This window comes from Pelmatolapia mariae, linkage group LG5 (assembly GCF_036321145.2).
Source record: "Pelmatolapia mariae isolate MD_Pm_ZW linkage group LG5, Pm_UMD_F_2, whole genome shotgun sequence".
In the NCBI taxonomy this organism is placed as follows: Eukaryota; Metazoa; Chordata; class Actinopteri; order Cichliformes; family Cichlidae; genus Pelmatolapia; species Pelmatolapia mariae.
In genome coordinates, this window is record NC_086231.1 from 28,324,090 (window position 1) to 28,351,971 (window position 27,882).

The 27,882-nt window shown below is 41.6% G+C and overlaps 1 protein-coding gene across 5 annotated transcripts in view; it reads left to right on the forward strand.

The window, feature by feature from the left end:
- The first annotated feature begins 1,935 nt into the window (after positions 1–1,935).
- Positions 1,936–27,882, forward strand: part of LOC134628020 (chemokine-like protein TAFA-1) — a 113,121-nt gene continuing 87,174 nt past the window's right edge. For 2 of the 5 annotated variants that reach the window (XR_010093940.1, XM_063474602.1), the window contains exons 1-2: positions 1,951–2,569; positions 4,651–4,787. Coding sequence is in view for 3 of the 5 variants with exons in the window: in XM_063474602.1 (XP_063330672.1) it covers positions 4,664–4,787 (124 nt within the window). In the remaining 2 variants the exon portion in view is untranslated. Of the gene's footprint in view, positions 2,570–3,135; positions 3,236–4,650; positions 4,788–27,882 lie in introns of those variants that run through there. The other 3 variants (XM_063474599.1, XR_010093941.1, XM_063474601.1) reach the window with 3 other exon arrangements.

Genomic DNA, 27,882 nt, shown 5'->3' on the forward strand with positions numbered 1-27,882 from the left:
ACAATCCAGAATTACTGTGAAATTCTGTTGTCCTGGTCCATTCTTCCAGCACAGCTCAGACTGACACAGAATGAAAAACAGGAGGCAGCGACAAAATAACGACGACAGAGAAATAAAGCTATAAATGGGAGACTTGTGTTACACAACGCCAAAAAGAAACCCATAATAACTGGATGCCTTCAGTCCTAAGTTCTCCACTGAGGCTTGTTTGTAGGACTTTCATTTCACGCCTTCATCTTAGTCCAATGGGACAGATAATAAAAGCATTAAGTGCTGAGGACAAAATGAAATCCAAGCATGGGTACTATTAATAATTCTTACACACGTGCAAAAAAATAAGCTAATACAAAGATGTACAAATGAGCCTGTTTATTAGTAATCAAGCCACTTTGTGCAAATACGCGTTTACAATGTAGACGCACTAATCATTGTGGTAATTACGCTGCAGTTTCTGCCTAATGCGAATCTGGTCACTTAACATGTGGTGTGCTTTACCCAACAGAGATCCAGATGGCAGCGCCACTATTCATAACTGTCTTCCCAATAGATTATTACAGAACTATGAAAAAACAACAGCAACACATGGCTTGAACTGCATCCACGACATTTTTCAGTCTTAAGACCAGTAATTTTAACAGCTTTTTACCCACTCGCTCCGCACTTTGCATTGCAGGAATAATATCCCCATGTGGCATTTTGTCACACTGTGTGTTTTTTGACTTCAGCCCCTTTCCTGCAGATTTTAACTCTGTGGGGCTGTGTGCATCTGGCTGTCACATCCCACTATGGCGTGTAAAGAACAAGCAGAGGTGATAACACAGCAGCGCAAATAAGTCCAGGATGCCTCGAATCATGGCACCTTGACCAGCAGCTGAAGCAAAAAAAAAAAAAAGATAGCCGAAAAATCACAGCCAATCAGAAAGCTGATTTTTTTTAGCAACAAAGCTCTCATACAGAGAAATAGATTGTTTCACTGTGCTCGCACATCACAGAACGCAAGGTGTAGGAACACAGATCTGAGAATTATCCAGATAGTCATCATCAAGTTCATCTCTATTACTCCTCCGCAGTAACAACACTCTCTTCACTGTCTGCAAGTTTATTTAGCCCCTCTGAGTATTCTTGTGTGCAGCATACGGTTCACTTGAAATATCACACTATGAGTGAGTCAGTCATGGCAGGTGTGTGGGAGTGGCATATACAGTAAATCTCTGGTTAACATTAGGATGAATTAAAGAGGAGCTCATGCTTGTAGAGGAAAATTCAGTATATTGGAGGAAATGGTACTCCACACACTCCATACAAACAAGACTGGTTGCCACACCTGACCCACACCAACTCACACGCATACAAAAGAAGAAGAAGAAGAAGAAGAGAAGAGATGGGTTTCCTTTAAAGGGAACAGATTTAGTGTTTGAGCAAGTGTCATGGCTCTTTCCCATTCAATTTGTTTCAGGGGTGGCAAAATGTTTTCTGAAGGGTTCATGGTTTAAAAGAAGGAAAAAACAAATCCTCAATGATCACCAGGAAACTAGAGGAAGAGGAAAGCCAGCTCACAACATATAATATGGTGATTGCAGAGCTGAGATGAGGCACCCTGCCTTCTATTAAAAGTGCTGTGCTCGGAGCATTTCACTTTCACCGATAATTTGCTGGAGGGCGATGACTAAAACAGACGCACTCCCTCTCTCCAACTCACACTCGCAGGCGTGCACGTGGACGCAAACAGATTCAAAGTGAGCTGAAGGCTACACTCGCACATCTCCCAGTGCTCTGGATGGGAAGCCGGGACGTAAAGAGAGGTGGGTTAATAAAGCATGCCTCATTTGCCGATGAAGTCTTGATGCAGAAGTGGGTAGTCTTGCTTTAAGACGTGTGATCTGACTCTCTCAGCTCTCTCTCGCTCTCTCTTTCTCTCTCTCCCTTTCTTTCCAGCTGGGCTACATTGTAATACACACACACATGCACACTCACTCACATTCGCTCTGCCTGTCTGACACAGACTCTCTACTTAGAGCGCTGGAGAGAGGACTGAAGCTCACACTATCAGCACTGCTTCTCAATGGGGGGATGCAGCCAAGAGCAGACAGAGCAGTCATTCCACTGGAGCCTTCCGCTGCACGCGTGAGAAGGAGACGACAAGTGAGGAGGGTAAATTAGCTCCCTGTCAACAGAACATAGGAGTTTTACTGACGGAGAAGAGACACTGAAGGAAGGAGAGCACATCTTCACGAATGTGGCTGAGACAGCAGTGACATGATCAGCCTTCCATCCCTCAAATCCTGGCCAGTTTGTAACAAAGACCCCTGGGTGTTTTGCTTTTGGTGACTGTTTGTGTTGCCAAAGGATTTCAAAAAGAACCTGAGCAGCAGGGGTCCAAAAGGATATATAGAAAGGAAAGAACAGCCTTTTTAGCTCCCTTTTGTGCAGTGTTTGGCTTATCTGTTAGTGGAATTTCAGGCTGAAAACCCTGGCTCCCAAGTATGGATGGATTTAAGACTGAGGAGTGAGTCTGCTGGGCTGGCAGTGATTCTGACTGAACTCCTTTGCTTCTGAACGCAGCGCTCAGGTAAGGGCGTGGGGGGCTTGAATGGAGCACCTTTGGTGTTTGGGGATGGGGTAGGAGGGCTGTTGATTTAATTCCCCACAGTATACTGCCTGCTGAAAAATGCATCTGGTTTATGTAAAGATATGCCGGAGTCCAAGTAGAAAAGCTTTTCCAGCCTCAAGAATACATTTGAACCAAGATGCTAAGTTTCCACCTATGTTTAGAATTAGAATGAATAGTTCCACATAGCGGTAGGTGACCTCCCCAGATAAACAGTACAGGAGTAGAGCAGGCTAAGCACTAAACAAATACAGTTCTTGGAAAGATGTGGGCTATTTACAAGCCAGGGGATAAGGGTGAGTGATTTCCTCCCGGTGTATTGCAATCGGGTAGACAGGTCTATGTGTTAGGGAGTCACTGCTTAAACTTGTCTCTGCAGCATTAGGACGAGCGGGCTCATAAAACCGCCTCACTTTGTTAAATCCACGCTGCACGCAGGTGCATCAGGAGGTTATGCGCCCGCAGGTGTGTCTGCTGCTTCTGCTCCGAACCGCGTTTAAAATCTCACGCTAGACTTACCGGTTACGCACAAATGAGCGGCCGCATCTCTTTTAAGGCGATAAAACTGTGAGAGCCAAACCGGCTCTTGTGAATTCTTTTGTTTCCCGCAAGGAAAACGAGATGCACGTGAGTTTTCCTGTCTGCTTTTCCTCAAAGCTGTTTTTGTGTGTGTGTGTGTGTGTGTGTGTGTGTTTATTTCTTAAGTTCCTTTAAAATGATACTAATACTCCTCCTCCTTTCGATGATAAACTGTGTATGTTCACATCAGGTGATGTTTTTTTTTTTTTTGGGTCAGAACGTGCACCCTCCAAGTCTGTGCAATAAACAGCAAAGCACACAAGCGCAATGTTTTTGTTTGAATATATAATAAATGCAGCCCGGCAAGAAGAACACGATGTTTTTTTTTTTAAATGTTTTTTTTCTTTTTCTTTTTTCTTTTTTAAGGAAAATAAACCCACAGGACCAGTTCATATTTCCACAAAACCGGATTATGATGGATTTAGTGCAGGGGTGGGGATTTACAATGTGCTGTTAATAATTATATGCTTAATTTTCGCTGAATATTAAGCAGCCTCAATGTCACTGAGGGTAAAGAACACATGGGTAACATTTAATACCTTAATGGCTTTAATCTCAGATGTACATCAAACCACCCGGGGGAGGGGGTGGGGGGTTCTGCAAGTGACTTATTAGATCAGAACAGATCACTGGCACTTAATTTGGAAAACTGGAGCATTTAGATTTTTCTTTATTGGCAGGTTTAGTGTTGGTAGAGTGTAAAAGGACAGGTAGAATCAAACACTACTAAATTCATAGTTACATTATAGTCATGACATCACTTCAGAACATGTGATTTGTCATTTGGCTGAATACACTAAATTTGCTCCTCAGCCTTTTATGTACTAATTCTTCTGCAAAGGGCGGAAACGTCAGAGACGCAGGAGTCTAAACACACTAAGACACATTTCTTGGTTGAGGGGGGGGGGATGCTGTGGAGAGAGGCCCTAATAACACCTGGAAAGGAGGAGAGCCTCATTATTCAATAAGGGCTAAGGCGTGTCTCCATATGCTGGCCCTCACCAGCCATTAGGCAGTCGCTGAACAAATCTGCAAGAAGGCTGCCTGTGCTTAGAAACACAGTCTTGCTGTTGTTTTTAATAACTCTGGTTTTCCTGAAAGGGGTGAATCATTCTTACAGTCTAATAAAAGCAGGGTGGTTTTTTTTTTCGTGTTTCTTTGCTCTCCTTTTTGTGGTGTGATATTAGCATGTTAAAGTTTGTGTTTGACTGCTGGGATTTCCCTCAAAGCCCCTTGGTTGTCTTTTTCTTCCCATTAGCTGTGTTACTTTGAAAAAAAAAATAACAAGTGACAGTATTCGACGTGGTGGTCTTGATGTGTGCGGCTGATGTCAGCATTGTTTGTCTTTTTGGCACATGAAATAAACACAGTGTGTGTTATAAATATATATATGGAGACATGCTGTAATACAACTCTGCCCCTGTCCCCCTGTTGTTTCTCCCCCGCGGCGTGCCATCCTGCAGACTCGGCCTTACCATGTCCTGGTTGTTGGCCATGTGGATTAGCCTCGGCTTCCTGCTGCTGTGCCAGGCAACTCTCTACCAGACCATCCAACAGCACCATGTGGCCCGGCCTGGTCGCACTGACATTCTCACCCTGGGTACGTGTGCCTCTTTGTCAGATTTCAGCTTCATAGCACCCTGTTACAGTGAAACATGGTGCCCTCTCCATGGGGCAGCAGTTGTCAGCTTTGGCTGTTTAAAAGGCAACAGCGAGACACTGCTGCAGTATGTCAGGATGATTTGCCACGGTACTGTACAAGATGATTCACTGTGCTCGCAGTCATACAAGATAAGCAAAGACAGCAACCTCTAATCATGCGTTACCCTAGGTTAATTTAATCAAACCTACTCATATACATTTTTTGCAACCTATTGGAGAAATATGGCTGCTACGCCCCATCTCTGTGTGTAGACCTCAACGAGGACGACGTCCTTTCAGCACTCCGAGTTAGCTAGTGGAACGATGATTCACAGTCGCGATGTGGAATTCTTGACTACTGCAGCGTGAATCTTGCTGGCACACTGTTACGAATAGGCCAAGCTGTAGAGAGAAATCCCCATTACTGTGCTGGTAGCCAGGGGAGCTTTGATCACTGCGGCTTAGATAGAAATGACAATTATGTTCCCCTCTTTTGCACTGGAAACATTTGGCAATTAAGCCCGATGCCTTGCTGCACTGTAAGGGCAAAAGGGGAGGTAGACACAGAGGTGGCTCTAATTCACTGATTACGGAGAAGCTTACCAGAATCGCTTATAGTGTATGTAGAACTGTTACACGGGAGGCGAAGGTTTTTAGAGCAAAGCAAGTGCTTTCCTTAAGCTTCTAACAATAAGTGCGACTTCTGTGCTGAACTCTTGTGCGGAGCGGAGCTTTCTGTGGATGCCAAGCGGCTGTTAAACATTGATGCTATCTTCTGCTTGGTTCCCTTTTGTGTGTGTTGCATTGCCAGGCAAAAAGACAGTAATTGAAGCACAGCAAGTGGAAAAAAAATCCAGCATTGAATTCTCTATGCTTGTGTTGAACATTGGTGGCTTTAAGCAGCATGTCAGAGAGCTGGCGTACTTTTTTCTGTGGAATAGCTGACACATGAAAATCCCAGCTATGATAGATAGAAAGTTCTCAAAGTATCCCAGCCCCGTTAATTGGAACAAGACAGTAAGGGATGAGCAATAGAGAGCTCAGAATGAATTTTTAAAGGCTGCCTTCGTTTTTTTTTTTTTTACCCCCCTTTCCCTTCTCCTCCTCCTCACTTTTTTTTTTGGTTTGACTGGTTGGCAAGTCAAGCTTGGTGCCAAAGATGTACAAGGAAGTGCATGGCTCAGTAAGTGTCTTTTTTGAATAATGCAGTGATCCCAAAGGGGCTGAGGGGGTGGGGGAGGGGGGGGGGAGTAGTGGTTGGCCTCCACACCCTTCCTTGTACATTTAGAAGAGGCATCCAACCACAAGATGGTGATAGGGAAGGGTTTTTCCTGTCAGACAGATCAACTCATGCATTTACTGCACCGAGGAGGGTACAGGGATGTAAATGAAGTCTCCTCTTTAAGGCCATTATGCTGCGGCCTTTCCTCATGGGTCCTGTGAGGATACTGGAGCTGTGTTTTGGGTGCATTTCAGTAGCAAGTTTCAAACACAGAGATGGGTGATTGACCCAGATTTAATTCATGTTACTGGGGTGTTTCTGGTTGGGCCACTCAATTTTGAATAACATCTCTGGGATTCTCACTGAGACAGGTGCATTGAGTACTTTCTAGAAAACTTTAAAACTTAACAAACAGAGACAAATAGACAAGTGCAGAACAATGCACTTATAATCTTAGTCTGCCAATGTATTATGAAGTTTTACTAATCAGCAGACTTCCCAGCCGGCATTGTTCTATCACATCTGACTGCTCACAGAATGCATTCCCCTCCAGCTGCTGTTCTCTGACTGGACAATTTACTGTATATCATGTTTTTTTGTTTTTTTTTTAGAGGATTAAGCTGACATCAATCTTACTCATCCGTGAAGTGGCGTTAACCGATCTAACCAGAACTCCTCTCTCAGAATTGAAATGCTATGATGAATATTTGAATTAGAATTGATTTTATAATTTGAGAAGCTCTCTGGTTTCATTGAGGCCAGAACCCTCAGATATAAATAGATATGGCTATGTAGGACGTGGCAAGAAAGAGATGTCTTGCCTTGAAAAATCCATTGGCTTTCACGCTCTGCTGTTTTCCATAAGCGGATGTTTCTGTGTTTCTAAAGAATGATATCATGTGCCGCATGGTCCTACTGCAAGTTAAGTTTCAGTAGAGCTTTCCTCATGAAGGACTGAAACATATTTTGTGAATAGAAGTATAATGTTACATTAGACTAACATACTTTGTTTGCTATTAAGTCACAATTTTTAAAAGATAAATTTCATTGAGATGATGATGCTGAAATTGGAGGTTGGTACCTTTAAAGAAAACATGCCCTGAAATTACTTTGTGTGGCTCTATGAATGCAGCTTGGCAGACTGCCTGAGAAACTGAGTGGTACAAAAGCTAACAAACAAAAAACCCACAGCGAAGGGGCTGTGTGGGTATATATATGAGGAGGGGAAGTGAAGGTCATGTTATCTTCCAGCCTGTTGAAGCAGCTAACAGTTTTTGAGAAATCAGCTTCTCTGCCTCCTGCAACAGTAACTCACAGCACACGTTAAAATAAGGCACCACAGATTGGGCGAAGGTTTCACATTGCGCTTGTTTGTTTATTTATTTCTCCAAACGTTTCAGTGACAAATCGCCATAGTCACGGCTGATGCGGCGATTGAGTAACGAGTTGCCCGACTGCTTCGTCACCTGCTCGGGAAGCGCGGCGCCGCACTCTCTCCCGCGAGCCTCCGCTTCACACAGCCTCCCCGTGTGTCCTGCTCGTGCGGCTGAAGATTGATGGTGCCCTGATTCTGGGAAGCCAATTCTGGTCTCTCAAGAAATAATCCACTACATTGACAGATGAGCTGAATGTGACATGACACACACAAGCCTGGCTATGCACTCTCCCCACCTGCCAGCACAGTGAGCACAAGTTCTCACTGCCAAGAGTGCTGCTGCACAAACCAGGCCACTCTTGATAAATAGTACTGGTTTTCAGTGTAACCAATTTGCGTTTACATTGTCAGTGCATTTGCTGGCAGAAGTTAATGGAGAATTTGTGCCTCCTAATGAGAAAATGAAACACGCTCCCTAATGCGTTGTCTGATAAGAGTTTTGTCATTAAGTTATACTTAGTAGATGCTCTACCTATTTACCCTTGCTGCATGCATGAAGTCAGCGTACAGTTTATAATATATCAATACCAAGAGGGGCAGTCTTGATATAACAGCACCTTAGCCGCTGCTTTGTTTTATTATGACTCTGACAGGGCAGTTTAAGAGAGACTTGGATCTAATAGAGCAGGTGCAGCTGTAAAACTAACTAGGCTGTTACACCCTGACAGGATTCGGTTTTATTCTCCAAATTCCTCGTCAGCCACAGCGCTACGGTGTATCTGCATTGTTACAGAACTGCACTTGTACTAATTAAGTTATCTGGTGTTCGTCAGAGAAAAAAACAATCACAATCGGAATATGAAATCAACTGTGAGTGTCAGCTGTAAACGTACTGATTTAAAAAAAAAAAAAAAGGTTATTTATTTTATTTTTCATGGACGTGGAACATGTTACACGTAAAAACACAAAGGGGCTATGATCTAACTGAAAAGGCTGATAAATAATGCAGTGGTGCTGCTGTTATGTTTTTATCCATTGATCTGAAATGGACTGTAAAGTCTAATCCCAGATGATTGGAATGCATTTTAATGAGCTCATTGTTCAATGTGGCATAATGCTCTGTCGGTGTAGAAGTTTTCTTTGAGGTGGAAAAGAAAAACCCTCCACGTAATTACTTTGATTAGCCAAGATGCATCACATGGTCAAGTAAGAGCAACAGCATAACCGTAAGCAGGGATGTTGGTTAAATTAGGCAGCATGTCTCCAGCTCTGAGAACACATCCTGTCAAAACACCACAGAGCTTAACTCTAACTTTATGTAACAGTGAGCTGTATGGATAGGAGTTTTCTCGGGAGATAAAAAACAGACGGGATACAGGGTGTTAAACCTAAACTATGAAACTGATTTAGGAAAGCTGCCAGTTTGGTAAATGAGGATAGCACTGACATCTGGAAGCTGTACATATACACAGTATGAACTGATTTTTTATTTTTTATTTTTTTACTTCAGAAGATTTACGATTTCTCTTGCAGCACTTTGGAACTCTAAGAAATTAACTTCACAGATTCAAGAACTAAACGCACACACAGTTTTTTTTAAAAAAAACTTGGAACTCATTTCCATAGTTGTCACAGTCCTCATTACAATAGCTCGGCGTTAGCGGCGCGAACAGGCGGAGGAACGCACAGTGGCAATCTCGTCACTTTGGTGCTTTTGAACAGCCGATCCATCCGTGCTACCCACAGGAAGGTAGGAGCGCATAGGCTGCGTTCTCGTCATCGAATCAGCTTTATTTGCATCCTCATTAGATGGTGGGGACTAATTAGTGTGAGAATTTATGGCAAAAGAAAATTCAATGTAATTACAGTCACTTGAATGGATGATGCCTTAATCTTATTTTTGCAAAGTGGATGAAAAGGAATTTTTTTTGATCTGCTTGGCGGCATTGGTGCATTGGTGAATATTGAAATACAACGTAGTACAGTACAAGAGTCACTCACACGTTCACACACACACACACACACACACACACACACACACACACACACACACACACACACACACACACACACACACACACACACACACACAAATCAATAATATGCAAGGTTCTGGTATGACCTCTGATGAAGCTCAGTTTTCTTGCTTGTTAAGTTTTATCTGTTATCTTTTTTTGTGAGTGAATATTTAGTCAGTGTGTGTGTCTTTTTTAAAATAGCCTTTTTTCCAAAAAAAAGAAAAAAAAAGAACCAAAATGTAACTACCGGGTGATGAAAATCATAAATTACATATCACACAAATTCAATTAGAAACATTCGTTTTGCGAACATGACATCTACAAATCCGGCCTTTTGCCAACAAAGGAAGTGAAATCCTATAATCTACCTCCACATGGGATTATAATTGCTTTGAAAACGGCAGGCTTAGGTGGAGAGCTCATCAGCGCTATGTGATCACTCACATTTTATCACACAGCATGCCCTTCAAGGTAATGAAAGCAACCTTTCTAAAAAACTAGGCAATAACTGCCTGATCATTTAGGTGCCGAGCAGCACTCTCTTCACACCAGTCACCCCCACCCCCACCGCCGCCACCACCAACTCTTCATCCTCTTGCTGCCCATTCCCCAGCCCACCCCTCCTTCATCTCCTCGTCTCTATCGGCCCCTCAGACGATTTGTCATGGATCAGATGAGACAATTTGTCATGGATTAGTGCACTTAAATGTCTGTGTGATAGTGGAAGCAGTCACTGGAAAAGCTTAGGAATCCTATTACACTGCGTTTTATGGCCGGCAAGAGGGGAGAAAGGACTGGAGGTTGAACTGGTGCTTTCTATCGCCTGTGCACCATTTCTTGACTTTTTTTTCTCCCCTCCACACATAATCAGATATTCACTTAGAGGTGAGCTTCACTAATGTGTCAAACTGGAAAAGTAGATGAGCTTCTCTGTGTTCTTTCCTGACTAACCACTTCTAAAATGACCAAATCTCAGGTAACTGTCAAACTTTTTTATTTTTTTTGCACAGTACAGTCGCATTGTACAATCTGCCTACTGATAGATGTGTCACCAGCTGTGACTTTATTGAAAATGCCACTTGCGTCTGTTAATGAATGAATGAATGAAGATTCACTGCTTCATGTGCCCCCTCGACAAACGTAGTCCGATTCACCTGTGACAGTTCTGCTGTGTCATTGGGATTTATTTACTCAGCGAGCGGTCTTTTTCCATCTGAAGCCTTTAACTGCGTGTGCTCTGGAGTATTTTTCACAATCCTGGAGTGATTAGATGGTAGATTAGATCCTGTTCTTTTCTGATGTTAGATAATTGTGACACACTGAGTGAGCAGGTGCTATCGAGCATGGGTGGCTCACTCCACCAATTATTTTTAAGAATGTGAAGAGCATTAAAATAGACAGGTCTCACATTGCCCAGCTGTCTAGCAGCATACCGAGATACACATCTGTGTCTTATTATCCCATTTTTATCTCAGAGTAGTCCAGTTACATGTAGCACATCCATTCTATTTATACAAAGCATATAGTTACTATATCATACATCACTGCCATCTTTATTCATACAGTAGCTACGTGCGGCTTCCCGATTGCCTCCGGGCTCCTCGAGCCCTTCAGTAGCATCTCACTGAAGTGAAATGGGTTGCTTATGCTAATGGAGCGAAAAGACACAATGCCAGGTAATTGTGATGCAAAAGAGCTACTCCGCCGCATCAGTTAAAACCACTGCAGGGGACAAATGTTACTCATTCAGTGTTTTGTTTGCAGAGGTCTCACTTTGCCCGAGCAACTCATTTATCCAGTGGCAGTCAAATTAGGTTTGTCTTAACCGTGCTACAGGTCTTCTTCTGGTAAGCCATCCCAGTGAGGCTTTTAAATCGTGCATTGCTTTGTACATGTCGTTGTCGTCACTGTCCGGCAAATGTGAACAGACAGCAAACAGAATCTAAAGACGAGTTTCATTCTGTCATGATGTCATCATCACTGTTTTAGCAATGAACTTGAAGCTCATGCAAAGGAAAGGGCCATTTTACTGATTTGTCCCACCCCCTCAGTTCCCCCTCTGATGGTTTGCAGTGTACACAGATAAAAACATTGCTTCTAGTCTAAAGTAATCAATTCTGTTTTCGTTTTATTGAGGGAGCAGCGGTGAGGGAGTTTACCTTTTGAGTGTCTTAAGTAGTTATACTTAAAAATCTTCCTTTAAAGCACATCATGAAAGGCAATGTGAGAATTATTACACAACTTCTGCAGTTTCTTAGTGCTCAATAAAGATTTGTAGGTAGGCTCTTTTATCCTATTTTTCCATTTGACAGCATGCAACTTTATTTTAATATATAAACTCAGTAGACATTTCATTAGGTACACCTAATAAAAGTTGCTGGATCCACTTTTGCCTTCAGAGCTGCTTTAATTCTGTGTGGGATAAATTCAACAAAATGCTGGAAACATGGTCTATTTGGATTTTTGACATGACAGCATCAAAGAGTTGCTGCAGATTTGTCAGCTGTACATCCATGATATGAAGCTCCCATTTCACCAAAGGAGCTCTATTGGATTGAGATCTGGTGACTGTGGATGCCATTTAAGTACAGTGAACTCAATGTCATGTTCAACAAACCAGTTCGAGATGATTTGAGCTCTGTGACACGGTGCTTTATCCTGCTGGACGCAGCCTTTTGAAAATGGGTACACTGTGGTCATAAAGAGATGGACATGGTCAGCAACAATACTCAGGTAGGCTGTGGCGTTTAAGCGATGGGGAGTTGGTCCCAAGGGGCTCAACGTGTGTCAAGAAAATAATATCCCCTGCACCATTACACAGTAATGCCAAGAGCACCAGCCTGAACCTTTGATACGAGGATCTCTGGTTTCTTTTTATTTATGCCATAGTCTGACGCTACTATCTGAATGTCTCAACAGAAATCAAAACTCATCAGACCTGGCAACATTTTTCCAGTCTTCTGTCCAATTTTGGTGAGTCAGTGTAAATTGTTACCACAGTTTCTAAACCTAAGTCTGCTGCTGTAGCCCTTCTGCTTCAAGGTCCGATGCTAACTGGGTAAAAAGAAAGGTTGCCAGGTTGTACTTTCTGAGATGCTCTTCTCCGTACTGAGTTCTAATAATGCTGTTTTTGCATCAGGAAATGGCTTAACTACTGTATGCTACTTTCCCTGCACCAGTAAACAAACAAACAACCAAACAAACAAACAGTGTTTGCTACCAGCTAGTGAATGTAGTGAAGGAATTGCCTGCTAAAAATAAGATATCTTCTTCAGATATTAGAGGAGACCAAAACACAATGAATATTGGACTTCAAGTGGACACGAGCACCACTCTGAATGAAACCTATCTTGTTGCCTTTTATATGCACACCTTACTTCTAAACACTCATGCCATATTCATATTTAGACCTTCTGTGTTTCAAAAATTGCTTTCACACTTCTAATAACATGAAATTTCAGTTGCATATATTCTATTTGTTGCCAGGGAGACTCCATTTTTCAGTCCAGTCCAGTCATTCGAGCCCTGACCGTGGGACAAAAATGGATTATGGGGTTTGGAATTATGGAAACAGAAATCTCTTGCTTGAATATGTCCCCACTTGTCAAACGAATGATTGAAAGTCTGTCTAAATTTTCCACCCGGGGTGCTCTGTCAGCATTAGCTGAGGTCTATTTGTCTTGTCTGATGTGTCTGGATGAATCTATGCGACTGCTGGGCCGAGGCACCACCGTATTGTCTTATCACAGCTTTATCTGACAGCAGACGCTCTAATAATGGAAGTTAGGTTGAGATGTCACAGCTAACTATTTATCACCGCTGTACAGAGTAAGACACATGAGATGGACACAGCCAAATGGTTGTATAAACAGACAGGAAATCATATTTTAATCTGCTCCAGCCACCATGTTTTGGAGTTTTCTCGCTATTTTGCATCTCGTATTAATATGCCAGTCACTCATACTGTACACAGTAACAATGGTGACAGACTGCTGAAAAAGAAGGAGGAGAATTAGTGTCCATGGGCCCTGTAGTGTATCTTCATTTGCCACAGTATCTGCAGCACATGTCAGGTTCACTGAACATGGCTCAATACCCCAGTGCCTTTTGGCCAGGAGAGCCAGAGAATGAAGGATGAGGTGGCAATTGCATGTGTCTGTCTCTAGCCTAATGACCCAGCGGAGCTGCGCATCTCACTCGCTGCCTCATTCTTTTCTTCTGTGCCCTTTCTCTTTGTCCTGCCCCGGACATCCTGTTTTTATTTATTTGCCTGATCTCTTATTATTCTTACACACATTAGTCTTATTCGTACAGACGCAGGGTCCCCTATATGTCAGTTTCATTTGAGGTGTTAGTAAAAAACAAAAAAGAAACAAAAAAGCTGTGCTTAGCTCCAATTATCTTAAAATTTGCAGTGTGCATTTGCAAGGAAATAATATTTAGAACCTCAGGCAACCAGGCAGGCTGTGTAGGATTTTTCTCCTCCTCGTCTCACATCCCAGAGGTTTAAGTGGTTTGAGGAACTGAGCTTTTTCCAACAAAAAGACCTTTTGACCTGCTTTCTGTAAGTTCTGTGAGTTGAGTTTAAATGAGGATTAATGCCTGCTCCGAGGAACTTTTTCAGCCTTCTCCCAAAAGGCATCAACAAAAGTATGAGGTTGCCGTACATGTGTATAAAAGAAGAGTGTTATTGGAACCGAGCTAATAGAACGGAATACCTTTGCATGCTCTCTTTGATCATAACATCTTTTTCCCATCCTTGTGGATTTCAGCCCTCTCCGAGGCATACACCGCGAGGCACACATGCATGCTAAATAAAGAGAGCTGGAACAGTACCGATGCAAAACAGTTTCCCTCACCTCATCTTTTATGATAATACAATTTTTTTCCCTCCATGTCCTTGTGGAGTCCACATCAAGGCCTGTGAGCTTAAGCTCCTTCGTGAAAGACAAACAAAAACATCAACTGTTATGCTGCAGATGAGTTTTTGTGGGATATTCAAGCTAAGATCGGGTTCAAAGTTATTTCCTCGCTTATATCTACACAGAGGATGCACGTCTGTATTAAGGATTTAGTGTACAGGTATACTGTGCAGGTCAATGTATAGACCAAAGGTTAATGACAAAAAACAATGTAGCGGCTGTATTAGCTACTCTGGTTTGATGCAGTTAATGCTCTACCCGATTCATGCTGTATACACGATTTCCTTTGACAAGCTAACTGCTGGTTATTTCTCCTAAGCCATTTTGTATTTCAGCCATTTATGTCCCACATTTGTGTATATGTGGGTGACTTGGCATAAGCATGCAATGAAAATTCTACTCATAGCTGAGCCAATGTGCTCTGCTCTTGTCAAGAAAAAAAAAGGGCTTTAGTTTCACTCTCAGCAGATCCAAAGAATCACCGTATCTGTGTGGTGTTTTGCTGAACAGAGAAGGAGAACCTCTGGCTAACATACTGTATTTTACCTTTTAGTGTTACATTCCACCTCTTCCCTTGTCTGAGTACAGCCCTTGCATAGAGCTACGCTCATATCTCAAAACAACTCCCCCTCTTCTCTGGGGTGCAATCAAAGCATCGGTTTTTGATTTAGCTGAATAAAATACAGAAATGTTTTGTGATACAGTCAGTGGAGTGAAAAGAACTTGTCTGGCTTGATGCTACATTTTGCCTTCTTTTTTTGCAGAATGCATGTCAGGCAGAGAGCTGGCAGAAAGGGATAAAACTAGCCTATTCAATCACTATCTTAAGCCGTTTTCACACATGAAAGAGAGAATCAAGCCTGGGCTTTGTCCGAAATTGCCCTTTCTCAGATGTAGCACGCAACAGGAGAGTCTCTGTGTCAGATACGTTCATACTGGAAAACCACTGTTTGGTTTAAGCCAAGGGGTAGAGCCTGGGTAGAGCGTGAAAGAGGTAGAACCAGGCGGCAACCTCTGGGGCTTAAAAAGGAAGCCATGGCCAGTTGAAAAGCTCTAAAAGCAAGTCGGTCTACATATGGTAATGTCTGGTATGTTAAAATGCACAACTTTAATGCAGAAATGAAAAGTTTACTGCCTGGTTTAAAAATGCATTTGGTCTCTATTGCTAATTTTGTAGCTTCACATCAATTTAAATAGTGTTAAGGGTTAAATATATGTTTTACTAGGGCTGTGCACACCTGTATTGATATTTTGAGAGTGACACATGCAGCTGTAGCCAGTAGCTGTCTGCTAGATGGCACTCAGCTAATTCCCATCCCTATGCTGGAACCATGTTTGTGATCTTAGTGCCTTTTGGAGCATTTTAATGCAATTATCTAAAAACAATTTTATTGTACTAATGCAAATGCAAGTTGTTTAAATCTTGTTTACAGTGTGTTTATTCTAAAAAAGTGTAAGTCGTACTAAACCTTTGATAGGCAAACGTGTGGAAGGACCATGAACCTAAGCAACACTTCTGTGCATTATTCTTCCATCTGGCTGCATATTGGATAAGTTCACATCTTGTTAGCATTATGATATTTCTTTGCATGACTGAGAATAACCTTAGTATGAAACATGGCTTAAGCAGCGGATGCTGCTTTTAACAGTTTGTTGGGGTGGTGATGAGCTGTGCACGTGCTGGCAGGGCAGTCACGCCAGACTGTGTCTCTGTGCAGCAGAATGTTGCTATAGTGATGTTATTACAATTTTGGATGTTTCACATGAGAGGGCAGACAGTGTTTTTTTTTTCTAAACTGTTCAGCAAATGAGAAATGTCACCCAAAGCATCAGCGAGGGCAGGATTAAGGGAGTACAAATCCAAAGAGCTATAACTATTTGTTACACTGGCATAATGCAGTTGGTGGTATATACCAAAGGGTAGACGAGTAAATGCTAAAAGTGCGGCTGTAAAGAAATACTTAGTGAAGGCAAAGGAAAGGAAATGTGTGAAAGGAAGCCTCCGAACAAGGAATTAGTTGGTTGAGATGGAAACAGAAAATATATCCATTCCATTCAGCACCCTTTGACTTGCAATAAGGCTTCACAACCTTGAACCTTCTGTTTGTTAGTGCCCTAGTCTGATGGTATCTAGGTATTAAGATGTGTGTCATACAGCTTCCAGTTCTATCAAATGCTGTTACCTTTTGTGACTCATAGGAATTTTCAGTGTTATACACCTTTAAAAAAATAAAAAGAACTTGTTTTCATTGCTATGGTAATCAACGCGCAAGCTGTATTTGAATGGGGTTTTTGTGTTTGTTTGTTTTGATTTTTTAAATATGTGAATGTGAGAGTGTCTCTCTGTGTTAGCCCTGTGACCAGCTGATGATATGTCCAGGATGTACCCTGCTTCTGGCCTGATGATACCTGAGACAGACTCCAGCTGTTCTGTGACCGTGAACTGGATAAGCAGAGGAAGATGGATGGTTATTACAAACACCCCATGAACTAGGAAATACTAATCCAATTTTCATTATTTATTATGCATCATTATTTTTTATTTATTTATTACTCTAAGACAGATGTTGGCTAACATTACCATTCAGGTACAGTGGCATATAACCAGTTAGGTTAGCTTAGGTGTAATCATATCTTGTTTTGCACAGTAAAGTTTGAGAAGTTAGTTTTCCTAGCTTTCTACCCACAGTCCCAGAACTGTGAAAACATTCACAGTGTTATTTGTTTTTTTTTATTTTGTGTTTGCTTGCTTTTATATTTTAAATTTAAGATGAATTGCACTATATGGACAAAAGTATTAATTCATTTAATTTCAATTCCATTTAATTTATATAGAGTCAAATCACAGCAACAGCATCTCCAGGTGCTTTATATTGTAAGGTAAAGACCTCCCATTGTAAAACCCCCCCATGGTTACAAAAGACAAGGCACTATGTGTGTATGTGTGTGCACGTATATGCATGTGCGAGAATGTGTGTGTGTGTGTGTGTGTGTGTGTGCATGTATGTATGTGCGAGAATGAGTGTTTGTGTGTGTGTGTGTTTGTGTTTGGGGGTGCAAATGCAGGAGCTATAGAAGAAACATAAACTAGACTAAAACTAAACTAAGACCCTAACTAAATAACAAAACAAGAACGTAACATTATTGCAATGTAACATATGAAAATCAAGAATACAAAATAAACTCAAAATGCTTTTTAAATTAGTTTTAATCTTTTAATTTTATGCACATTGCATTAAGCAAAAATTAAATTATATGCAGTGGCCTTTGACTTGAAGTTGAAATTGTTTAACATTTAAACCTATTTTCTGCATATTCAAGCATGTAAAATAAAATAATGTTTTGTGTTTACACTCACTCTTTCAAATAGATGCAAGTAAAGCACAGCAAAAAATAAATAAAATCAAAGACTCAGTGGCTCTAAGTCTTGTCCTGTTTAGCGGGCCATCGGAGGTTTGCACGGTGCTGTAGCGGTCATGTCAGTGGGGGGATCTGGGGTTTTCTCTGTGAATTTCACATTCCTGTGGTGGTTTGCTAGGCGCTTGCTCAGATTTGAAGTTTAGTTTTTCGGTGTAGAAAGACGTTTTCTTCCCACGCAGAGTTTACCGCGGGCGCTAATGCTTTTGTCACTTCTTACGGAATAAAACTTGAAGTAATGTAAGTACTTCCAAGCTTTAAACGCTGCATGGTCGTACTGTCTCCCGAACTCCATATTATCCATTGCTGATCTACACACGTCTGGTGCTGCCACGGACGTCACACACGCCTACATCATTGTCATGTGACACTCTCACAAACAAAATCACGACGGTTTAGTAACGCAGCATGCTTACGGGAAAGTGTACTAGTAATCTATGATCCAGTTAATTCTGCAAATAGTTGAACCTATAAAAATATGAAAAATAGTATTTTATTGAGATTCTTTACTAGACACAAATAAAACACTAGGAGGAATAGTGGAGAGATTAACACCAAACAAATTCTTCTTTACCAAATTTCCCCTTGTGGGACAATTAAAGGATTATTCTATTCTATTCTAAAGAACTAAAATGTAAAGAATTAAAAATAAATAAATGTATTGGTCAATAGAAAAATGTAACAACCTTAATCATTTAAAGCGGATGCACATTTTAAGTTTCTAGCTCCAAAGTGTGTGTGATAAATGTATCACCTACCTGTAGGAAAAACACATGTGGAATTAACTTGAGTCCCACTTCAGCACTGAATCAATGAGGGGAGATTTTGTAGATCTGGAGGAGATGAAAGCTCTACAGTTGAACCTATCAGATGTTATTCAATGACAGCAACGGAAAGTAGGGGGACCTCTTTCATTCTTTCTAGCCAAAGGTGCACTGTGCTAATGTTAGCGATACTGATGGCATTCACAATGGAATACAAGTTTCTAGTTAGGCGTTGCAAGCTTTTGTGAACACACCTACAACTTGAATGTGATAGGGAATGATTGCAGACTTCCCCATGAGGTGCCACAGCTCTCTGCCAGGACTCTTAAACTACATGGGAGAGCTGCAATAAAACCACCTATAGAATCATTTATATGTAAGAGCCTTAAAGTAGGAATGTGGCTTTCATGTGTACTCGACATGTGAAAGATAGAAATCAAAATAAGAGGCAGGAGTTGTAGGTTTAATATTGATAACAGTGTGAAACATTTAGGAAGCACGAGGGAATGACTCAGTAAATGTGTTAAATTCTTATTGCTACCTAGGCAGAATGCTTTCCCTCATGCTTTGAGGTTGGATACAAGAGTGAATTAAAATTCATGTGGATGTGCGGCTCTTGTTCACGAGTGCCAGCTGGAGGAGGCAACGATGTATTTTAACAGAAAATTCTGACAGTCAATTTCACGTCCCTATCCAAAGATTACACTACCATCGATCATCATTTACCACTTACCTGTTACACGTCGCTTGCTGCAAGATCCCAGTTGCCATCTTAAAACATTTTCCTCTGGACGTTTGCATGGCTGAACTCACCTCTTTGTGTTCGCCTGTGTTTGTTTGTGAGAGAGAGTGGGATAAGAAAATGAGCTTATGTGTATGCAAAAGAACAAGGTAGGATGCGTCTGGCTGAGCCAGCAAACCAGCTTGCTGTAGCACTCTTGCTGAACCCCGGCCAGACAGATGGCATCCATTTGATCAGGGAGATACTGTAATGGTGGGCCAGGAGCAGCTAAGAGAGGTTGTTATAGGGTCTTCATGAGCAGGCCACACTCCCCATCTGCCAGACAGTGAAGATTTTAACCTTTTTTAAAAGCATTCCTTATTTTGCCCTGCCGCTTCACTGATGGGTTTGCTGAGGAGCCAGATCATTGTCTCAGAGCATATAAATGCATATTCATTTTAATTTCATATGAACAGACCTGTACACATGGATAGGTGTAGGTGTTTTTAAATATTTTGTTTTTGCTTTTTCCCATTTAAAGAGAAAATTCACCAGTATAGCCACAGTTGTAATTGCTAAATTACTTTTCAAGAAAGTATGAAGTTTTGTGTCAAAGTAAGATGTCGGCGTTGGGCAGCTTTATAAAGCAAGCTTTCTTTGACAGTTTACCCACCACTCCACACACACACACACACACACACACACACACACACACACACACACACACACACACACACACACACTGGAGGGAAGTAATTATTTATAAAAAAAAACAAAACACAATATGCACTTAAAAAGAAATCACATTAATTGCAGCACCTTTTGTTGTTACTTTCTACGCTGTTATTATTTGATATGAGATGAAAGGCAACATCTTAAGCACACTGCATTTAATTTTTTATCATAAAGGCTCTAATGCTCTTCTCTTCTCCCAAGGTATTTGTGACAGGGCAGAAATATTTTCAGGATCACATCTGTCCCCTTATCTTGTCACACTTGCAAATTCATTTTTTAAAAGGTTAGACGTTAATAGCAAGAATCCCCGCCTCCCCACTCCTCCTCCTCCTCCTCTCACCCGCCTCTCAGAATCAGGATTACACATTTCACCCTGAGCAATAGACAGAAACTAATCCAAGGTCCATGTGAGCTACAAGTCCAGTGCCCGCCATGTGGCTGACAGTTTTGCAAGACCAACTTTTGATATTGGGCATTTAACAGGCTACAGTAAATATCCAGCTTCAGTTAGGCACTAAGCCCTGCACAGATGTACCCACCCACACACTTGCTTATTGCACTACCTGCGTGCTTAAATAAAGGCACAGAACCACACAAACATACAAACATATGCTCAAACCATCTCCTACCACACACACACACACACACACAAAGCCAAAACAGATGTTTCATTGTAATCCCGATGAAAAACTATATTGTGGGACTTTGAGTACTGCAAAATCTTAAATAGCGAGACATGCACTAGGCCTATCACAGTAAGTGTGATAAGTATCCCATTAAGTTCCCTATGGCCTGCACATTCTCTCTGAATCAGTAGATCCTAAGTGGAGAGATTAATATTTAATACCACTGGCAGAGTGCTACAGACACTTCCTGGATGATTGCATGAAACTTGCAGTAGGTTTGACGGTATCAAACTAACCCTTTGACTTTCATTTTGCAAGAATTTGTTTATTCAAAGCTTGAGATAAATTAATAATCAAAATTGCTGCAGTGCTTTGCCAGTTCACGACTGCACACACATTTCAGTACTTATGGTATTCACAATGACATGTCCGGCGCTAAATACATTTGTGCTCAGGGTGGTACAAAATGAGGCTCCAAATGCAGACGTGAGAAACTAAGTACAAAACTAAAGACAAGCTTCAAACACAAAGCTGATCGAGTGAGAAAGACATGTTTGAGACAAACGGCATGATGGCACGGGGAGGAAAGCCAAAAAGCACAGGTGTGGAGCACATGGTATACACACAGACAGTCTGACAATGACAGAGGGAAACACTGAATCATATATGCTCAGGGGTAATTGGGAAGCAAGATACAAGTGGAAATGGTCAAGGAATCGCAGGCGGGAATAACAACAAGAAAACCTGCACGAGAAGAGCAATTAAAACAGAACTGAGACACAAAGCAGACATGGAGAAAAAAGTGAGCGTTAAAAAACAGGAACCAAAGCTCTAATACTTACAACAATCGCCAACACTTTAGGCCAGTTTCAAAGCAAACACTCAGTTGTCTGCTTCAGTAACCTTACCTTCACCAATATTCACAGACTCAGACATGAATAAAAGTACAGTAGGGCCGTGCTGATAGGGAATATTACCAATGATGGAAATGTGTATAAAAACAGTTTAAAGCATAATTAATTTTTTTCTTCAATTAAGTCTTTTTCATTAGGATAGAAATAGAATAGAAAACCACATGAACATTGTTGGCACTTTTCCACTGGCAGCTTTCCTTTTTTTTTGCAATCTTAATAATTGAAGCAGTATCAAATACACCCTCGGTGTTTAAATATGTGTAACTACTGTTCACTCTGTTTAAATGAAACTGAGACAGGACTGCACTTTTAAGAGCCAGGAGGGAATCTGCTCAGCATTTATCACACATATCCAATTCATTAGCAGCTCACACTTTTTTATATGGAGGGATCGCAGTTTTTTAGATCTGAATTTTACCATCAAGACCTTGCCCTTACTAATAAATTACCAAAATGCAATAATGTGGCGCACTGAACCAAAAGATCTGTTGAGTCACTTATCGCCAGGTTTCGAGTCCTTGTGTGTGTGTGTGGTTTTTTTTTTTTTGTTTGTTTTTTGTCGAACGTTTGTATTACATTGTTGTGGGGATGCTTGCATTTCGTGTGGTAAACCAAACTCTCTCTTCTTTTTTGCCGCTCACCCGGTATATTTATGCTTAGAGCAGCACGTAACACTTCCATATCAAAAAGGGATTAAAGTGTCAAGCACTTTTCCATTCTTGATTTTTAGATTAAAAGCTGTTCACAGGATGTACATGCCTCTATTAGCGTAACGACTCGAATTTTGTCGCCTGCGTTTGTTGGAGACCCCGTCGTTCGGTAACATGCTGATTAAGATTAAAGTGTGCTTTGTCTCCTCTGCAAATGGAAAGCTCCCTGCACAAGCCTTTTACAGCGTAGAGTAGATGTCAGTCAATATACAGCAATAGAAGTCATGTTTTCTGCTGTGAATACAGCCGTAAGTGCTGGGCTAGGGAACTGTATGTGTGTTTGAAACAGGAGCGAACACTGGGCCAGCATTATTCACAGAGTTGCACAAACGATTGGGGAGTGGGGGCTGTCAGCCTGTGTGTTTAGGCCGCCCATTCACACCAGTTTGCTGGTCTAAATCCAATTCATCAGCTCTTAATGGACTGCACAAATTGTCTCTCTAGGATCTTAACTCAAGGACTGGATGGACTAAGCGGGGCTAGAGTGGAAACATGCAGCGCACAGCACAGGAGCTCAGAGACTGTGCAGCAGATCGTTAACATGTGAGAACATCAAAGTTTGCGTGTTTTTATGTCAATTAAAATGTTTTTTCCCTAAAGAAAGAAGGGCACCTCAGTTAGATTTAGGCTTCTAAATCAGATGGGATTCTGGGGAAAGTCTTCAACTCACTCTATTTGCTAAACAAGTAGCGTTGCTGGTTTAGTATGAGCTTTCATGTTGGTGCCAGAGGTGTGTCTGCATTGTTGCATTTGGCCCATTTTTGCATTGTTCCAACACTTTGTGAGAGTCGTACAAATGTGTGCAAATGTGGTGTTTGAGAAGCTGGACGTCACTGCGCACATTTTCCGCGCACATGCAACTGAAATTATAGGTGCGCGTGTGAATCTCTCAAAGACCAATTTTCAGCGGCCAGAGGCTTCATCTGTGAGTGTTGCATTGGACATTTGAGAGCTGTCCTTTCTCTTGAAATCCTCTTGCTCCCCCTCCACTTCCCTGCATTTTTAACATGATCACAAGGGCTCAAGAGCAGCGGCAGCAACAACACCGGTAAATTGTCACTCATTTAGTCTGGGGCAGCAGCACTTATTGGGCACTCTTTCAGCTCCATCAGATCTTTGATCCCATTTGTGAATGATGTGTGTTTATGTCTGTGTGTATCGGTACATGCCAGCAAATAAACTGTTTCTCACAGAGGAAATCCAGGAGTCTCTTGAAAGATGCATATCGAAGCTTTTAAACAGGACCATTTACTTTGGATTTTTTTTTTTACTCTTTCGCCCCCACAGTGTTTCTTTCACTCTTTTTTGTTTTAACTTTTTTGCTTCACAGTTCGGTTTGCTTGCACTCTCGCCAGCTGTCAAATTACCATCCCCTCGCTACAGCCGATTACTTAGTACACTTTAGGAAGAAGGCTAACACAGGTGGTAGGCCATCGTGCTTGCTCGTGCTTTCCCGTGTGCATTTTAAACGGAAAGGAGAGTGGGAGAGAATGAACCCATCTGCACCAAAATGACTCATCGGTCCCTTTCAAAATCCAGATTTCAGCACCTTTCACAGCTCAACTTCCTCTAATATTGGATGCAAAGCTTAGCTCGTATGTTCCACACTTACACGTTCACTGTTTTAGGAACTTAATATGAAGCATCAGCAATACTGAAACATATTGTAGGATGACTGAAAGTATTCGAGTATCTTGTTTTTTAAACAATGACGCAGACACATATGATTATATCATAGCCGAGTTCTGTCAGTAGCAAAGAAATAAAAGCCTGGTCATTAAAATTAAACTCATATCTCATTTGTGATTTCATCTTTCTTGTGCAGGCACTTTCCAGCCATAAATATTTCTCTATTTTGTTGCTGCTTGCTTCGCGAATCCGATGTTTTCCGCCACCATCGCTGGATTATTGTGTGCTTCTGTGTTTAGTTTTATCTCTGGTGTTACTTTTTGTCATTGGTGTAGTATTTTCTACAAGCTTGCCTGTGTGTGCCCTTTTAATATTCAGTGTGATATGTGTTTTAAGCCATGTGCATTACATTTTTAAAACCCCCATTTAAAAACGTATATTAGCGTGGATGCAGACCACAATGGTAGAATTAGCCTAGGATGTGGGAGTTCTTCTCTTAAAGTGACGGGATGAGTGACTCTTATCCTTACTCTTCTCTTCTCTGCGCTCTTGCATGCAGCTCTCCTGACCTTACTTCACACACTGCTTGGCAGGAACACTTTAAGTTTTTGCTCCATCCATCAGAATACTCTCTCTCCCTCTCTCACACCTTTGTGTTCTTCATCCCTGACATAACTAGGGGGTGGGGGGAGATACTTCATGATTTTTTAATATCTACCACATCTTGGGCCTCCATGGTCAAGTGTTTTGTGTGATCAATGTCTCCCAGACTCTACATCACCCTTTAATCAGGATATCATCTCCCCACTCGAGGGGTTGCTGAGACAGGTGTTCTTTCTTCTTTTTTACTTTCCCTCTATCACCTTTTGTCTTGCACTTTTCTCTGCACCTCTCGCTTTCCCTGAAGTGTGAGCGTGTTATTTAAGCTATCCCAGCGAGAGATTTCCCCGGGTCAAAAGGGAGAGAGAGAGAAAGCGCAAGGTGTGAAAAAAGATAGCTTTGACTCAGAGGTCAGTGAGGCGATGCAGGGTGGAGGGTTATCCCCGGGCAATGCAAACAAATTGAGCACAGCAAATCATTTGCAAAAAATATAGATCTTTTTGCCAAATCACAGCTTTCTGTTTTACCCCTGCGGATGTGTTTTTCATTCTGATATCCACCTTGACACAGAATCTGACACCTGTGAAAAAGGCATATGGCTTGGGATGCTAAAGTTAAAGACACAAGCATGATATTTTAGCTTATGTTCACACTATGCTGCTACGACACCTCATTTAGAGGTGCAAGGCTGTCGTATTAGCTTTTCACTAGCAATTCAGCGGGACAGAAAACAAACAACACTAAAAGGCCTTTGTACATTTTTGGCTTCTTGTTTCTCCTGACGTGGTCGCTTTGAGCTAAATGCTGTGATTTTTAAGGCTCAGAGTGCACACAGTATTGTCTGTGAGGTCTTTTCCAGGTATCTTGGAGCTTTATTGTGTGTTGGATTAAAAATGGTCACCAGATCAGACGGATGCCGGAGCCAGGCCTGAACCCACACTGCAAGGGTCATCGTTCACTCTATTATTCATTAGCCTCTGTGCTAAAGCTGGGGAATGTTAGGAAAGAAATGAGAAGGAGAGAAACTGAGAGATGCATTTTGAAAGGAGTTCCCCTGTCTGTACTCGCACTCCCACTGAGACTGCTGCCAAAAGTTGCTCTTCTCTGCTCTCCATCTCTCCTGTGGTTAAGAAACAAAGGATGGACGTAAAATTAATGAAGGACCAACAGGAAAAAAAGAAACAGCTAAAGCACTTTCCCCTTGTCTAGCCACTAGCTAAAAGACCCATAGTCTTTCTTAAATTGTCTCTCATGCATATTCAACTGAGATATGAATCCAAAATAAAAAGATGTCTTTAATGTCTCCAAATCTGACACCTACTATGCCACCTTGATGACTGCAGGTCAACCACTGGCCAAGATGAGAAGAGTTTCCAGGAGTAGAAACAAATTTCATTGGAACTGTGCTCCCCTGAAATACAAGTCTTCCCCATCACAAGCAGCAGCAGTACCATACCAGCCATGGGGTCATCTCACAACTTTAAAAAAAAGCATGTACCTGTTAGTCTCTGTAAAAGACATAAAAAGAAGTGAAAACACGTTTTTTTCTCCCAATCTCCAAACCCAAAGATGGAGTGAGCGCAGAAGAACATCACACTTTCCAGTCCATGCAGTTCCCAAGCTCTTGTTGCACTTTTTTTCAGCACTCTGTTTTGTTCTCCCTGTGGAGCATACACTGTTCCGGCTTGTTATTTTATTTTTTTTTTCCTATGTCGGCTCAGGCTTAGCAATGGCCATCGGTAAAGATATCAATGAACAATGACCTGCACTATCCAGCCTCTCTAGAAATCCTGATGTCCTGGCTTCCCAGGGGAAAGTTTCAGGAAAGGAGCATGAGAGTTGAAATCTATAACTGAACACATATCACTTTCTTTTCCCCAGCTGACCGTGCTATCTTTCCTATCCCATCAACACACAGACACACACTTACCTCTGCAGAACAATGAGAGGATTCTGTGATCCCCACTGTACAAAAAAAGAACTTTTTATTATTTTTTTTAATAGCAGCATACAGTATCAGCAGAATTACTTCGGCTTGGATTCAACACTGCAGCAGCCTTGCTAGAGTGTGTCAAGCCCAGAGGGGTTTATAGCTTTGATCTAACGCACAATACCCTGTGAGTGAGGGGGGAAATTGGGCATACATGCACACACACCCATACACAAATTAGCGCATTGCTCCCTCTAAATTCTCATATAAACACATATACCTTCATACACACAAAAGCTATCACACAGAAAAACACACATGCACGCACACACACAAATCCCCTTTGATATAGTTCCAGGCTTTTAGTGGATGATTAGGAGAGGCGACCGAACTAAGGTCTGGAGTGATAGGAGGAAGCAGGAGCCTGCTGCTCTTTAGTTAGAGGAAACCAATACTCTGTCTGTAGATAGAGGGGTAATTATGCTCAAGGGTTGAGGAGAGAGAGGGCTGAGCATTTTGGAGTAGGAACCAATGAGAGGAGGAGGACAGGGTTGAGGAAGACTTTGCTGGAGGGTTGATTTCAGATGCGCTTACCGCGTCACCCTCACAGACAGCAATTAAAAATTCTCCAGAGGAATTTTAGTCTGTGTTTATTGTTAGCGTGTCTGTGTGTGCATGTGTTGCATATGTGCATTATGGTGAAGGGTGCGGTTGTGCGTGGTTTTCATCTAGTGCTGCATAAATGCAGTCGAGACTGTGACACGTGCATATATGTGTGTTAGAGGGCAAACTCCTGTTTCCACTCAAACACTTGGTGGTCTAAGAGCTGTAAAATATTAATGCGCTTCTTCTCTTAATGATTCATAAATTGTATTCCAATACTTGCACTCTGCTCCTCCTCTTGGCTTGGTTAAGAAGGGAAAAATATATATATAAGAGCGAGTAAGAGACAAGTGTGGAGTGAAGTCTGGAGAATGCAGTGAAAATGAAGTTTTTCCTCCCTCATCCCACACTTCAGCATGCTGCATGCAAGTGCTAAGGGATCATAATGTCAGTAAATAGTATTCATAAACAAATGCTTTCCAAGGGGATGTGTTTATGCATTCATAGCAACACCGAACTGTGCTGTGTATTTTGCTAGAAAAACTGCTGCAGACTGCCTGTGACACCTTACAAAATATCAGCTTTAGCTGACAGGAAACAAGGGATTGCTTTATTTACTTATATAAACCCGCCATTATCAAAAGAAAGTCCAGGTTTTTTAGTTTTTTTTTTTCACTTCTTCCTCACAGTGAGATATAGCAAGGCTCCATTTTTAATGACGGCTAATCTTAAAGAAAACAGATTCGCATTATGTTTCTTTTATTTATTTATCACCCAGCATCGATCGGAGCTCCAGAATCACCACTTGGGACTAAATGAAAAGAAAATGAGCTTCTCACTCTGTGCCTTCTTTATCTGCACCTTTTCC